The sequence below is a fragment of the Physeter macrocephalus genome, chromosome 11 (genome assembly GCF_002837175.3).
Source record: "Physeter macrocephalus isolate SW-GA chromosome 11, ASM283717v5, whole genome shotgun sequence".
In the NCBI taxonomy this organism is placed as follows: Eukaryota; Metazoa; Chordata; class Mammalia; order Artiodactyla; family Physeteridae; genus Physeter; species Physeter macrocephalus.
The window spans coordinates 114,431,608-114,446,012 of NC_041224.1; the positions used below are offsets into that span (position 1 = coordinate 114,431,608).

A 14,405-nucleotide genomic window follows, 5' to 3' on the forward strand; every position below is an offset into this window, starting at 1 on the left:
TGTCCACTTTTTTTTTTTTTTTTGGCCACTCCGGGCAGCATGTGGGATCTTAGCTCCCCAACCAGGGATCGAACCCGCGTCCCCTGCACTGGAAGCATGGAGTCTTAACCACTGGACTGCCGGGGAAGTCCCTGGTCCACTTTTTAAAGCTCTGGGAAAAAGCAAAAACACAAATGTCAGTTTAGGCCACTCTGAAATAGTTTTATTATCTGAGACAACTGTTGCTGGCATATTTTCACACCCATCCACTGTTTCTCTATCACTGCCTTTATTCCTCTTCCCATCTACCCCACCCCCTTTTTTTTCTGTTTCATCTTTTCGTTTTGTCTTTCTCACTCCTTTGTTCCTCAGGATTTCAGTAACAGACTTACAGCTTAAATGAAACAGGATAACTAATGGCTTTCATAGCTAAAACATTTGTGACCCGTAATTCAGACTTGAATGCAAGCCATGAAATTAAAAATATTACGAATTTGTATAATGCTGTTAACTGCTAATATTATAATCCTACAAAACAAAAAAGCAATATAATAGAGTTTATTTTTGGCAGAAGGCTGGTTGGTTGCTCACACATTTAAGAACACAGTTACAAATGTTTTCTGAAACTTTAACACAACCATTCAGCAATAGTGGAGTAATTAAATCAACTATGGCATGTACACAAAGTAGAATACTACTACTACGCAGCTGTTATAAAAAGTGAGAATGGGGCTTCCCTGGTGGCGCAGTGGTTAGGAGTCCGCCTGCCGATGCAGGGGACACGGGTTTGTGCCCCGGTCTGGGAAGATCCCACATGCCACGGAGCAGCTGGGCCCGTGAGCCATGGCCGCTGAGCCTGCGCATCCGGAGCCTGTGCTCTGCAACGGGAGAGGCCCGCGTACCACACACACAAAAAAAGTGAGAATGTTCTCTACTAACAGACTCAGAATAATCTCCAAAAAATGTTAAATGAAAAAGCAAAGTGAAAAACAGGTATATAGTTTACAAACTGTTGTATCAGAAAGGAAAGAAAATCAACATACATATTTGCTTACTTCTATTTGCATAAAGAAACACTGAAGGGATACATATAGTACTACTAATAAAAGTGGTTACTAATGTAGGACACTAAGGGTGGACAGGCTCATGGTAAGTACAAGATTTAATTTTGAACCATGCATTAACTATTCAAAAAATAGAGTCTGAAAAATGTTTTAATTAGAATTTTTAAAACTTTTTTTACAAAATCTATCTAAACATGATCCAAAATTTCACACACATTTATAATTACTTCACTTATATATAGCCTTTTAAATCTTGTGACACTGACCCTATTCGATAGTCATTTGTTTACAATTCTTTACCACGGAGGTGGTCCCAATGAACACCAGGTACCAGTATTACCTTAAGATGGTGTAACATATGTCAAAAGCAACTCGGCAGCACCCGGCTTCATTACCTATTTACTGTTTTATGTTGAACAAGTTATTTAAACTCTTGCCCATGTTTCCTTCTCTCTAAAATGGAAATACTTGTTATCTATGATTTAGGGATGGTATACAAATTAGAATGATTCCAAACATACAGAAAGCACTCATTAAATGTTAACATGTACTATTATTAATAGTTCTTTCTATGGACATGTAATGCTTTCATCTATGTAATCAAACACCACAGGGTGTTTCAACTGAATCCAACAAAAATTCGCAGCATATTCAAAACCAGCAAGTTCCCGTTAACAAGTAGCTTCAATTTACTGGAAAGCAGAAAATGAAAATAAAAAAGAAAATTGCAACGATGTAATCATACACAGTGCAAGCCACTGTGAATGCAGAGAAGGGGTGATATATTGCTCAAGTTTAACATATCAATAGGAGGAATGACAATGTTAAAGGGAAAGGGGATGGAGAGCTGGATTGCACCAAATCGTTAAGAGACTTTGATCATGCAGGTTCCCAAACTTGGCTGATTATCAGAATTACCAGCCATACATTTTTAAAACACAGATCCTACCTCAAACTACTGAATCACAATGACCAGGGATAGAATGTGGGAATCTATATTATTAAAGATCTCAGGTGATTTTAATTATTTACTAGGTTTTGGAACCACCACAGATCTCACTCTCTTACAGTTAGAGACTTTACAAGTATCTCCAGATAAAATAAATTTAATCATTGCCTTTGGTAGCTTCACTGGAAGGACAGCTAAAGGCAGGTTGATATTATAATTACTCATTCCTTTAAGTCATTACTTTTTAAGGTAAATATATGTGTTTTAAGTAATAATATGACTGCCATTTACCGAACAATTACTCATACATGACTGGAAACAAGGCCCAACACCATTCCATCCCAAAACAAAGTAAATGTCAAGAGGGAGGAGATACAGAGAATTTAATTTTAAAAAGGGCAAAAGCTCTGAACAGAATCTCACCAAAGAAGACATACAGATGGCAAATAAGGTGCTCAACACTGTTACGTCATTAGGGAATAGCAAATTAAAACGATATATCACTACACACCTATTAGAATGGCTAAAATCCAAAACACTGACATCAAATGCTGACAAAATGTAGAGCAACAAGAACTGTCAATCACCGCTGGTGGGAATGCAAAAAAGGTACACAGCCACTCTGGAAAACTGTTTGGCAGTTTCTTAAAAAACTAAACATACTCTCATCATACAGTCCAGCATTCAAGCTCCTTGGTATATACCTAAATTACTTGAAAAAATACATCCACACAAAAACCTGCACATCGACATTTACTCATAATTGCCAAAACTTGGAAGCACTGAAGATGTCCTTCAACAGGTGAGTGGACAAATAAACTGTGGTACATATGTACAATGGAATATTATTCAACACTAAAAAGATCACTCAAGCCACAAAAAGACATTTAAGGAGGAACCTTAAATGAACAGTACCAAGTCAAAGAAGCCATCTGAAAAAGCTATGCACGGTATGATTCCAATTACATGACATTTTGGAAAAAGCAAAACTATGGAAGACAGTAAAAACAGCACTAGTTGGGACTTCCCTGGTGGTCCAGTGGCTGAGGTTCCGTGCTTCCACTGCAGGGAGCGCGGGTTCAATCCCTGGTCGGGGAACTGGGATCCCACGTGCCATGCAGCGCAGCCAAAAACAAACAAAAAAGCAAAAACAAAACAAAAAAAACAAAACAACAACAACAAAAAAACAGCAGTAGCTGCCATGGGCTTGGGTGAGGGAGGAAGGAATAGGTGAAGCATACGGGATTTTTAGGGCCGTGAAAGCATTATTTACTATAAAGGTGGATGCATGTCATTATATATTTGTCAAATCCCAAAGAATATACAAGACAGAGAGAGAACCCTAATGTAAATCGCGGACTTTGGTTGATAATAATGGGTCAGTGTTGGTTCATCAATTGTAACAAATGTACCACAGTAGTGGAGCTATTGATGTTGGGGGAGGTTTTGATGGCGGAGGAGTTATGTGGGAACTGTCTGTACTTTCAGCTAAATTTTGCTATAAACCTAAACCGGCTCTAAGTCTATGAGAGAGAAAACACAACTTGGAAAAAAAAACATCAAAGGAAAGGTATTTTGTAAAAAAAATTTTTTAGTATTAAAAATATATTTCAGGGGATTCCCTGGTGGCGCAGTGGTTGCGCGTCTGCCTGCCGATGCAGGGGAACCGGGTTCGCGCCCCGGTCTGGGAGGATCCCATATGCCGCGGAGCGGCTGGGCCCGTGAGCCATGGCCGCTGAGCCTGCGCGTCCGGGGCCTGTGCTCCGCAACGGGAAAGACCGCAGCAGAGGGAGGCCCGCGTACCACACACACACACAAAAAATATATATATATATATATATATATATATTTTTTTTTTTTTCAAAGTTGACAAAAAAGTAACGGTGGCCCTGGAACCCTCCTGCATTGCTGGTGGGAAAGTAAAATGGTATAGTCACTTTGGAAAACACTTCAGCAGGTTCCTCAAAAAGTTGAACATGACCTGGCAATTCCATTCCTATGTATATACCTAGGAGAATTGAAAACATGTGTTCACACAAAAACTTGTGCAGAAATGTTAATAACAGTATTTTTCATAATAGCTAAAAAGTAGAAACACCCAAATATCCACCAACTGATGGACAAAATGTAGTAAATCCATACAACAGAATATTATTCGGCCATAATAAGGAATAAAGTACCGTTACATGCTACACATGGATGGACCTTGAAAACATCACCTTAAGTGAAAGAAGCCATTCACAAAAAGCCACATATTGTATGATTCTGTTTATATGAAATGTTCAGAATATTCTTGATATTATATGATAGAAAGACTATTCTTTCTATCATAGAGACAGAAATTAGTGATTGCCAAGGAAAAGGGGGAATTGGGACTAACTACTAACAGGTTAAACCAGGTTCATTTGCAGGTGATGAAAATGTTTCCAGATTAGACAGCGATGATGACAATACAACACAGTAATATACTAAAAACCAGAGAAATGTACAGTCAACCTTCTGTATCCACAAGGTTCTGCATCCATAGATTTAACCAACTGTGCATCAAATACAGTCAGGAAAAAAAAATTCCATAAAGCCCCAAAAAGCAAAACTTAAATTTGCAACTGCAAGCGACTATTTACATTGTATTTACAACTATTTACGTTGTATTAGGTATTATAAGTAATCTAGAGAAGATTTAAAGTATACGGAATAATGTGCATGGTTTATACGCAAATACTAAACCATTTTATATTAGGGACTTCAGCAACCAGGGATAGAGGGGAGAGGGGGTGGGGGAGTCCTGGAACCAATCACTCCACAATACTGAGGGATGACTGTACACTTTACAGGGTGAATTTTATGTTACGTGAATTATATCTCAATTTCTGAAGTTTTTTAAAAACTAAGGGTGGCCCTAATGGATGAATGTTCCTAAACACTAACATCAACAGCTGCTAACATCAGGAAAGACAACCAACTATTTTGTGCCTTCTGATGGAAGTCCTCATCACCACCTGTGAAGTAGTCTTGTCCCCCACTACCACCCCAAAAAAGAAAATAAACCAATCTGTATCAAGACCCTGTATCCAACTAACCAAGTTACAGGGAAAACAAACAGGACAACAGAACATATTAAACTGTATCAGAGATGCACGCAGCAAAACACAGACTCTGGGAACCTTTATAGGACCAAAGATCTGATTTCTTCAACAAAAAATGACAAAGAAAAGGAAAGAAAGATGGAGGGGGTTCCAATAGCAATGTGTTATTTGGATCCTGATTCAAACAAACTCTTCAAAGATAAATGAGAAAACTGGAAATTCAAACAGCATATATTTGATAATATCAATAATATTAAGGAATTGTTCATTTTCTTAATTTGGTATGCAACTACAACAGTTGTCTTTTTAAAGTCCTTATTTTTTAGATATATACTGAAATATTCATGGATGAAATTGTATGTTTCTGGGATTGGCTTCAAAATAATTCGGGACAGGGAAGGAGTGGACAGAAGTATAAGTAAAATAAGACTGGTCATGAGTTGTTACTGAGTGATGAGTGACAAGTTTATGGGAGGTCACAGATCACTGTATTATTTTTTAATATGTTTAAAACTCTCCATAATAAAAATTAAAGGGTATATGTAATACAATCATACAATACATCCTTTACAATATAAAGGATAAACTCTTAAGAGAGGAGCATGTATGGAGGGAAACCGTTAAGATTCCTCCAGAGAAATCAGGCAGGAGGAACACCCTGAACTAAAACAGTTGTAGTAAAGAAATTTAAAGCACAGATTAAATCAGTGTTACTTCCTTAGGTCAGTAGTTAGGCTTCAAGTATATTCGAAGCCAAAAAGTTGTTTTTTAACTAGAAAATGCTCCAAAGTTTTTATGCAAAGGAGACTATATTTCCAAAAAATTAATAATCACTGAATTAAAATGTATTTTAGGATACGGAGGCTATCTATATTAGATAGCCCACTGAATCACTCAAGTCCAGCTCACACTTCCAACAAAGTTCTTTCCTGCTTTAGAACTTTTTTTTTTTTTTTTTTTTGCGGTACGTGGGCCTCTCACCGTTGTGGCCTCTCTCGTTTCAGAGCACACGCTCCCGACGCGCAGGCCCAGAGGCCACGACGGCCCACGGGCCCAGCCGCTCCACGGCATGTGGGATCCTCCCGGACCGGGGCACGAACCCGTGTCCCCTGCATCGGCAGGCGGACTCTCAACCACTGCGCCACCAGGGAAGCCCCTAGAACTTATTTTAATGCTATTCCTTTCCACTGAAAAACCTATGGTTAGGTGGTCACACTTCAGATCTAAAGGGGCTTCACAAAAATTAAATGCGTTAAGATATGTATTAACAACTTAAAATAATTCTTGGCATATAGGAACTGCTCAATAATTGCTTAGCTATTTACCTGAAAGCTCACTATCTACACAGGTTTCCCATCACCATTTATTTTCTCAGCATCCTGTTAATTTCTGATTTATCACATTTTATTATTTCTCAAGTACTCCACCAGCAGCAAGGTCCTTGCTTCATATATCATTATATACCCAGTATGTAGCACAAAATAACACTGAAATATATTCACTGAATAATCATACTAGAATCAATAAGACCCAAAGACTCAACATTTTTAGAAGGACCCACTGATCTCTATAGTATCTGCCAATGGGAAGGATGATAATAAACATCAGCAATAACAGGGTGGCTTCCCTGGTAGCACAGTGGTTAAGATTCCGCCTGCCAACGCAGGGGACACGGGTTAAAGCCCCTGGTCTGGGAAGATCCCACGTGCCGCGGAGCAGCTAAGCCCGTGCGCCACAACTACTGAGCCTGTGCTCTAGAGCCCACAAACCACAACTGCTGAGCCCGCGTGCCACAACTACTGAAGCCTGCATGCCTAGAGCCCGTGCTCCGCCACAAGAGAAGCCACCGCATTGAGAAGCCTGCACACCACATCGAAGAGTAGCCCCTGCTCGCCTCAACTAGAGAAAGCCTGCACGCAGCAACGAAGACCCAACGCAGCCAAAAATAAATAAAATAAATTTATTAAAAAAAAAATAACAGGGAATAAAGGAGAACAAACAAGTTAAGTGCCTTTTGTGGGGGAAAGAGGCAGGCATTTGAGATGAACTGAATAATGGATGCATTGAATTTGAAGTAGAAAATTTAAACAGGAAGTTAGAAATACGTCTGAGACAAAAAGTCAAAAAGTCAAAAATACAGTAATGACTAAGAACATGGCCTCTAAAGTAAGCCTGCCTAGGTTTAAATCCCAGCTCTGCTACTCCTAGTTATATGATCTTAGATCTTAGGCAGATTACTTAACCTCGGTCCCCAATAGTCTAGTGTCAAAAAAAAAAAAAAAACCCAAAAAACAAAATCCCACCACCAACAAAAAGAAACCAATTGTGCTCACCTCATTGGGTTTTTTTTAGGATTAAAGGACTAAATACTGAAGCATCGGAATAACAGCAAAAAACAAAAACAAAAAACACGGTATATTTTGAAATTTACAGTGAAAACAAAAAGAACCAGAACCCCAAGTAGCGATAACTGAGACCAAAGGAGAGGAAACATATGAAGAAAAGTGATAAGTGGACCAAAGGGAAAATAAGAAATTACAGAAGAATATAGGCCATAGAAAAGGATTTTGAGGAAGAAACTGTCAAAAGCAGAAAGTGTTGGTTAAGTGCATATAATCTGTAAGGCGGCCTCAAGATTTGGCAATTTGAAGGTCAACCACCAACAGAAAGCAGTGTTCTACAGTGTTTAGATAGGTACAAGGAGAGAGAGCAAAAAAAGACTATACAGCAGGATTAAGGGGTAAATGGAGAAAAGAAATTTAGATTAGGGGTCCCTAGACTTTCTGTTTCCAAGGACTTCAAAAAAGAAGCAGGGAGAATATGACATAAGATTGTGGACTCTTAATTCTATCAAATAAAAATTTTTTTACTCTACTGCCACCACCATTTGAAAAAGGAAAACTGCATAACACCAAGTCTTTATGAAGGCTAAAACTCTCGGAATAAAAGGAACACCTTTATGAAAAATCTCTATACTGTTCTTATTTTTTATAATTTCATAGCAGATTTATAAAAATCTTGTAATAGAAAAGGAACAAGGATTTGCAAATCATTATTCTAGACTACCCTAAGAAAACCCTGGCAATAACAGATTAAATGGGAAACAATTACCTCCCCCCATTAAAAATGAAGAAATCAAGTTATGTCTGAGAGAAATATCTATTAACTTAACATCTGTAGGTGGCAATATCTGTCACGTTATGACAAATCTGTATGCCAGAGTATGCAAACACAAACACTAATTAAAAGTTTACATTTGCTGGAGAATTAGTAGTTTTAGAATACAAACTCCAGGACTACATTTTCTATGTATTACCTATGTCATATTTTTATAGTTGGCACACAAGCATTTTGTATATACCATAAGTGCATTTATTACACACTAACTACAGAAAAAAATATAACGACATATTTGCAATATATATAAACTAGACCTGGCATGCCATGGGGGCTCAATAAAACTTTTTTGAAATGTACTGAAGTGGTGTATGCCACATAATGAATTACAAATCAGATTCCATTTCTACAAAAAATACCAAAACAACAATACGACACAATGGTTTCAAGAGTGGTAATAAGACCAAACAAAGCCTTTGGATTCAGATAAACCTGGGTTCAAATCTCAGCTGCAATACTTTACAGCTGGCAAAGTTATTTAAACTGTTTGTGTTTCCTCATCTGTAAAATAGAAATGATACCTATCTCATAAGGTTGTAGTGCTGATGAAATGGCAGTTATAATTTCTATTTAATGTGACTGCCAAAATCCCACAAGCAGTCCAGTTCATTTTTTCACAAGTCCTAGACCAAATCAATCCAAACCTCTGGAGGATGAGACAAAGGCCTGCATACTTTTTACAGTTTTACAAGTGATTACCACTAGCACTCTCTTTTAGAAATCACTGTCCTAGAGCCTTATTAACAAAGCTTTACCTTAGTCCCAGGTAAGGAACCATCACAAAGATGAAAGAGCGTTAAGCCATCCTTTGGTTTAGTTCCAATCTTCTAAGAAAGACCTTTACCCAAAATTCCTTTTACAGGGAAGAGAAACATAATGCAATCTTCCAGTTTAAAATCCTTTCCAAAGCCAGGAAATATAATTCCACACTGAAATTTTATATCAAAATGAGGTATACCTTATCCTCGCTATATTCATTATTGAACAGTTTTAATACTGAATACTTTAAATAATGTATAGATGAACAGTGTACCCAAGGATGTATACCATAACAATATGCAACTTCTCTTATTTCTGTTATCTTTCTTAAAATTAAGTTTAAGTTTACAATTTAAACCCATTCACGCTTCACTTAAACTTTCCCAATAAATTTTTTATTCAACACATACATTTTAAAATGTGCACCTCACAAGCATTCTTACTAAAGACTGAAGACGTGTAAAGCAAATTCAGCATTCCAGAAGCAAACCTGAAATCCTATTAACTAAGTAGCCCAATAAAACATTTTAGAGAAATATACAGAACAAAAACACACAATCATGAACATTTTATTCCAAAAGAATCAGTGTGAAATAATAAAAACTTCTGAAAAAAAAATTAAGAGTCTAGAGACACTGCAGAACTTCTTCAAAAAAAAAAGCAAACAAAAAAAGTTTAGAATGGCTATATCAGAACTAACATGCCAACAGTAGATAAACTGAAAGCAAGCAAGCAAAATTAATCTTCCTTAAAAGACTTCGGTCAAGGAGAAGAGAATTAGAAGGGAAAGCAAGGGCTAGGGTAGACAATACAGACAGGCCTCACTGTTGTACAGATTTTTTTTACTAATTTAGACACAAGACATTTTTCAGCTACTTACACCAGTGAAACCTATGAATGATTAACGCAATTGCTAACTTGAAAAGTGTTTAAATTCAAGCTTTTCTATAACAGTACAAAGGTTATAAACACTATATCAGGGACTGGTGAAGTATTATTTAGTGAACCCAAGCCTCAATGCATTTGTAAATGCAATTTTTAAAAATAAATGCCTCACACCGAATATTAAGTTTGCACATGGTGTAGTAAAAGTTGTACATCAATAGAACTCTACACATCCCAGATATTTTAAAGCAGACTACACACGCAAAAAAAACAATTTTGACTTTAGCTTTTTAAATGTTATATTTTTAAGAGCCCAATAGAATATCAAAGCACTAAAACACTGAATTGACTAACAGGTGTTAATTTATAATTAACTTTCTCAAGACTTGGTAAAGTGTCAAAATATATGTTTCTTACTTTTCAAAAGTTTAACTTTCCCAACTTTGTAGAGACAAATAAAAGTCGACTGGTTCAAAATCAAACTCAAGATATACATATTTGTTTGAGGACACCCTTTTTAAGCTAATCCAATCTTCCTTCTTTCAACACTGCATTTCCCTAACCATTCACCCCAGGCATATATGACATGTATGTCAGCGAACAATACTACTTACATTCTAAATATATACCAGTCTGAAGAACAGGTGCAACACTATTTAGATGCATGCCTTTTTTCTTCTAAGCCTAAATTTGCCTTGGAAAGTGATTTTAAAATAAACACAAACATCCAAAAGAGTTAAACAATCCTTTTAAAAAGATGTAGTCCTTCTGAAATACAAGACATAAGTCCTTAAAACACCAACAATCTTCCAAAAGTTAGGTAAACCAACCTATCAAAGTTTCACCTTAAGACTGAGTCCGGCTCAATTATGAAGGATCCTGAGGATATTTAACTTTGCTTCCCCTGCTTGAGTTGGTAACGTGAGACAAGTACGCTTTACTCCAAGTTAATATTAAATCTTCATAAAGACGGCACAGATATTCTGGTTTGGCTTTTTATGTGTAAAGAAGGGGATGGAGGACAGTGAAGGGTATTCTAAAAAGAAAAATTCAGCACAGAAAAGCGTTGATGAGTCAGTCACTAAGAACTCAAAGTGAATCTAAGTGAATAAGGCAGCATCCCAGGTAAGAAGGTACTTAAAGTTGGCGGTAGGAAATGAAAACTTCACAGGTCAGCCGCAAGCCATTGTGCTCGGTAGCAGCCATGGAAAGAAGCGTGGCTGTCAAAGAGTAAGGGTTATCAACTCCGGGGGAGGGGGGCAGACATGCCAAATCGGAAAAGGGGGGGGATTCGGGTAAAGGTGGTAAAATGCCAGTCCCGATCCCTCTCCTCCGGTTCTCCATCTCAAGAGGCACAAACAACAGCAAGCTCAGTGCCCAACAGCCCCTCGCCGGACTCTCTCCCAGAGAGAGGAACTCGGCCCCAAGCCCCGGAGACCCGCGCAGGCCGCCTCCGGAGGAGCCCCCGCAGACGCCATACTAAAAGCCAAAATGGCTGCCCCAAGGAAGCCCGCACCGCGCAGCTAGTGAGGGCTGGGTAACAAGCTTCTGCGGGAAGGGGGGAGGGGGGCTAGAGGAAGAGCCGTCGCCAGGACCATCGCTCCCCGAGCCGCACAGGTAGGTTTCTCTCGGCCTCCCAAGGCCTCGAGCTCCGACTGAGGGGAGTCCCGCCCCCCCAACCCCCCGGCCGGGAACCCCGCCGCCGCAGCCGTCCCGCACACCGACCCCAGCGAGGTACCTGCAGTTCGGCCCGCTCCACCTCCCAGTGCGCCCGCTCCATCTCGAACCGAGCCCACTCGTGCTGGATGTAGTGCAGGATCCCTGGGATAGTGTACTGCTGCGGCCGGGACAGCTCTGGGCCTGCCACGGGACCCGCTCCCTCGGCGGCCGGAGGACCCCCGCCGCCCGCCGCTCCATTCCCCCCGGGCGAAAGGCTCATGTTCCCCCCAGGTCCCTGCTGCTGCCGTGGAGGGGCCGCCATCCCGGGGCCGCCACCACCGCCTCCGGTGAGCTCGTCCATTGTGTGTGGGGCCCCGGCCGGGGCGCAGGGCGAGACGGCGACCGCTGGGGGAAGGGCCGGAGAGGGTGGCCCCGCGCTGGCGGCGGGGCGGAGGCCGGCTGGGAGAGGGGCGGGGAGGGGGTTGTTGCTGAATGCCTGCCGTAGGTCAGAGCAGGGAGCTGCCGGCCGCCGCCATTACAGTCCCTCCTCCATCTGCCAGTTTCACTCACTCACTTTAGGGGAAGGGGGGGCCGCGGCGGGAGGGGGAAGGGGGCAGGGTTGGGAAGGGGAGAGACGTAGGGCCGCCGCTCCCGCGCAGCATGCCGGGTAGGGAACGCCGCTGCCGCCGCTCGCCTACTAGCCAAATAGAGTCCGGCCTCACCCTACGCAGGCGTACTGAGGACGCAGTCGGCTTGCCGTTAGAGGCGGGGAAGGAGACTCGGCCCCGCCCCTAGGCCCACCCCGCAGGCTTGCTGCGGGAGTCTGGCTGCAGAGTCCGGACGGTGGGCAACCGAATCCAGTCTTTGGAAGAGAGTAGGTTTCTGCCTTCCCAGGAATCCGTATCCCTATCTCAGTTAGTCCCCAGCGCCGATCCCCACCCAAAGGTCTCAGCGGCGCGCCTGCCTTTGGAGCTGGGTTTTAACCTGGTTGGTCGCTCTGGCCGGCCGCAGCCGGTCCCGGATTCCTGACGTTTCTTTTGCATTCCTTGCGTGTTTTCAGGCAGTCCCAGAGGGTCGGACTTCTTTCTCTGCCTGTCACTCTCTTTCTCTGGTTTCCTAGCACCAGTCAGTTCCCGGGGCTTTGGGGACGTTCTCTTTTGGCAAAGAGCCCAGCTCTTCCCGGACGTGAAGACTTCTGTCTCGGGGATTTGGTCCCAATTCTGTGCTCCCTGTCGCGCGTCGCAACTTGTACCACTTTGCCTCCCTTCTTTCCTGATCTGGGGTGGGTTGTGTTTGGGGAGTTTGACAGGGGAGCAGTAGCGATTGTTTTCATTTTTCTTTTGGGAGAAGGGAAGGTGAAAATCTTTAGATCTTGACAGTGGGCGGGGGAGAAAGAACACTGGAGGAGACTGGTTAAACTAACAACTTGACATTTTAGAAGTGAATGAGCTCACAAATATTGTCTTTCATAGCAGAATCTTTTGATGGAAATAGAAAATAAGAGCATTGTGAAGACAATTTAAAACCCTAGATGAACGGCTAAAAATGTTTTTCTGGGTTGTTTTAGTGAATGTAATATACACATAAAAGACAAGGTTAATCTTTTAAGTACCATAGTGTGTGTGTTTATGTGCTTAGGTTGCCCGGAAACATCCTTAATGAACTAGTAAGTTTCTAAAAGTTAATGTAGCTAATAACCATTTGGTTAAAAAATAGGACAAAAATGATATTTAACAACATAATAAGGAAAAAAGATTAATTACATCTCTGCAGGAAAATCGCATATAACATTTATTGCATTCAAATTTTTCGCTTCTTTACTACCAATAAAATTTTCACTATGGAATATACACGACCACTCGGTGTAATTTCCAAGAGATAAAGTAGTACATCTTATTTTATCATGTCTGCTTTACTGTTATTATAGTTTAATGGAGAGCAGATTGGACTTGTTACCCATGCTGCCATGTTTTATTTACATATGAAATGAGGTCTGAGGTCACAGAATTATTAAGAACTATTTCTCCATTTCATAGCAACCAACATACAACCTGCTCTTGCAATCTTGTTCATTTGCGAGGGGCCTCAGAGCACATAAAAAGTTCAGAAATACAGTACTGCCTCAAGACCCATATACATCAAGAAAAATTTGTGAGAGGGTGTGACTGATCTCCCTTACGTTGGCATCAAAAGAAGAGGAGCATACCCACTAATATTTCCTGCTGGTACGTCAAGTTCAAGTAAAGACTGGATTCATAATCCTTTTTCCTCCCCACTCACCTTCAAAAAAAACAAACTCTGCTCTTCTACTACCTGTCATATTAAGTGGCACCACATTCAAACCTGAGGCCTGGCAGTCATTCTAGTACCTTTCCTTCACTTGGCCCCCTCATCCAATCCTTTCCTCAGTAATATCTTTTATATCTATTCCATATCTTCATACATGTCCTAATTTAAACCTTCCCACCTCTACTGTTCCCCCGCCTTCCACTACCACTGATGCCTGAGTGATCTTCAAAAGGCAGATCTGATCCTATCATTCCCTGCTTAAAATATATTAATGATCACCAGACTTATAATAAAGCCCAAATTTTAGCATAGTATATAAAAGTCCTTATTGCCTAATTTACCATCACACCATCATGGTACCCTATTCTCTCCAGCTAATCTGCACCATTTTGGGTTCCTCAAATGTGTAATGCTGTTTCATTCTGCAAGAATTTAATACATGCTGTATCCAATTGGCTTTCCTTCCCTTCTTCTTTCAAAACTCATCTCAAGTATTTCTTCCTCCAAGAAGCTTTCCAGATCCATGAATTATTTAGTATAGTATCCTAATAGTATCCC

At 40.6% G+C, this 14,405-nt stretch overlaps 1 protein-coding gene across 1 annotated transcript in view; it reads right to left on the bottom strand.

Annotated features, from left to right (window-relative positions):
* The window catches only part of STRN3 (striatin 3), a 138,689-nt gene extending 126,483 nt beyond the window's left edge, over positions 1-12,206 (bottom strand). Inside the window, exon 1 of the mRNA XM_024134172.3 lies at positions 11,638-12,206. Coding sequence (XP_023989940.1) covers positions 11,638-11,919 — 282 coding nt within the window. The 5' untranslated portion in view covers positions 11,920-12,206. The remainder of the gene's footprint in view (positions 1-11,637) is intronic.
* Positions 12,207-14,405: the final 2,199 nt, after the last annotated feature.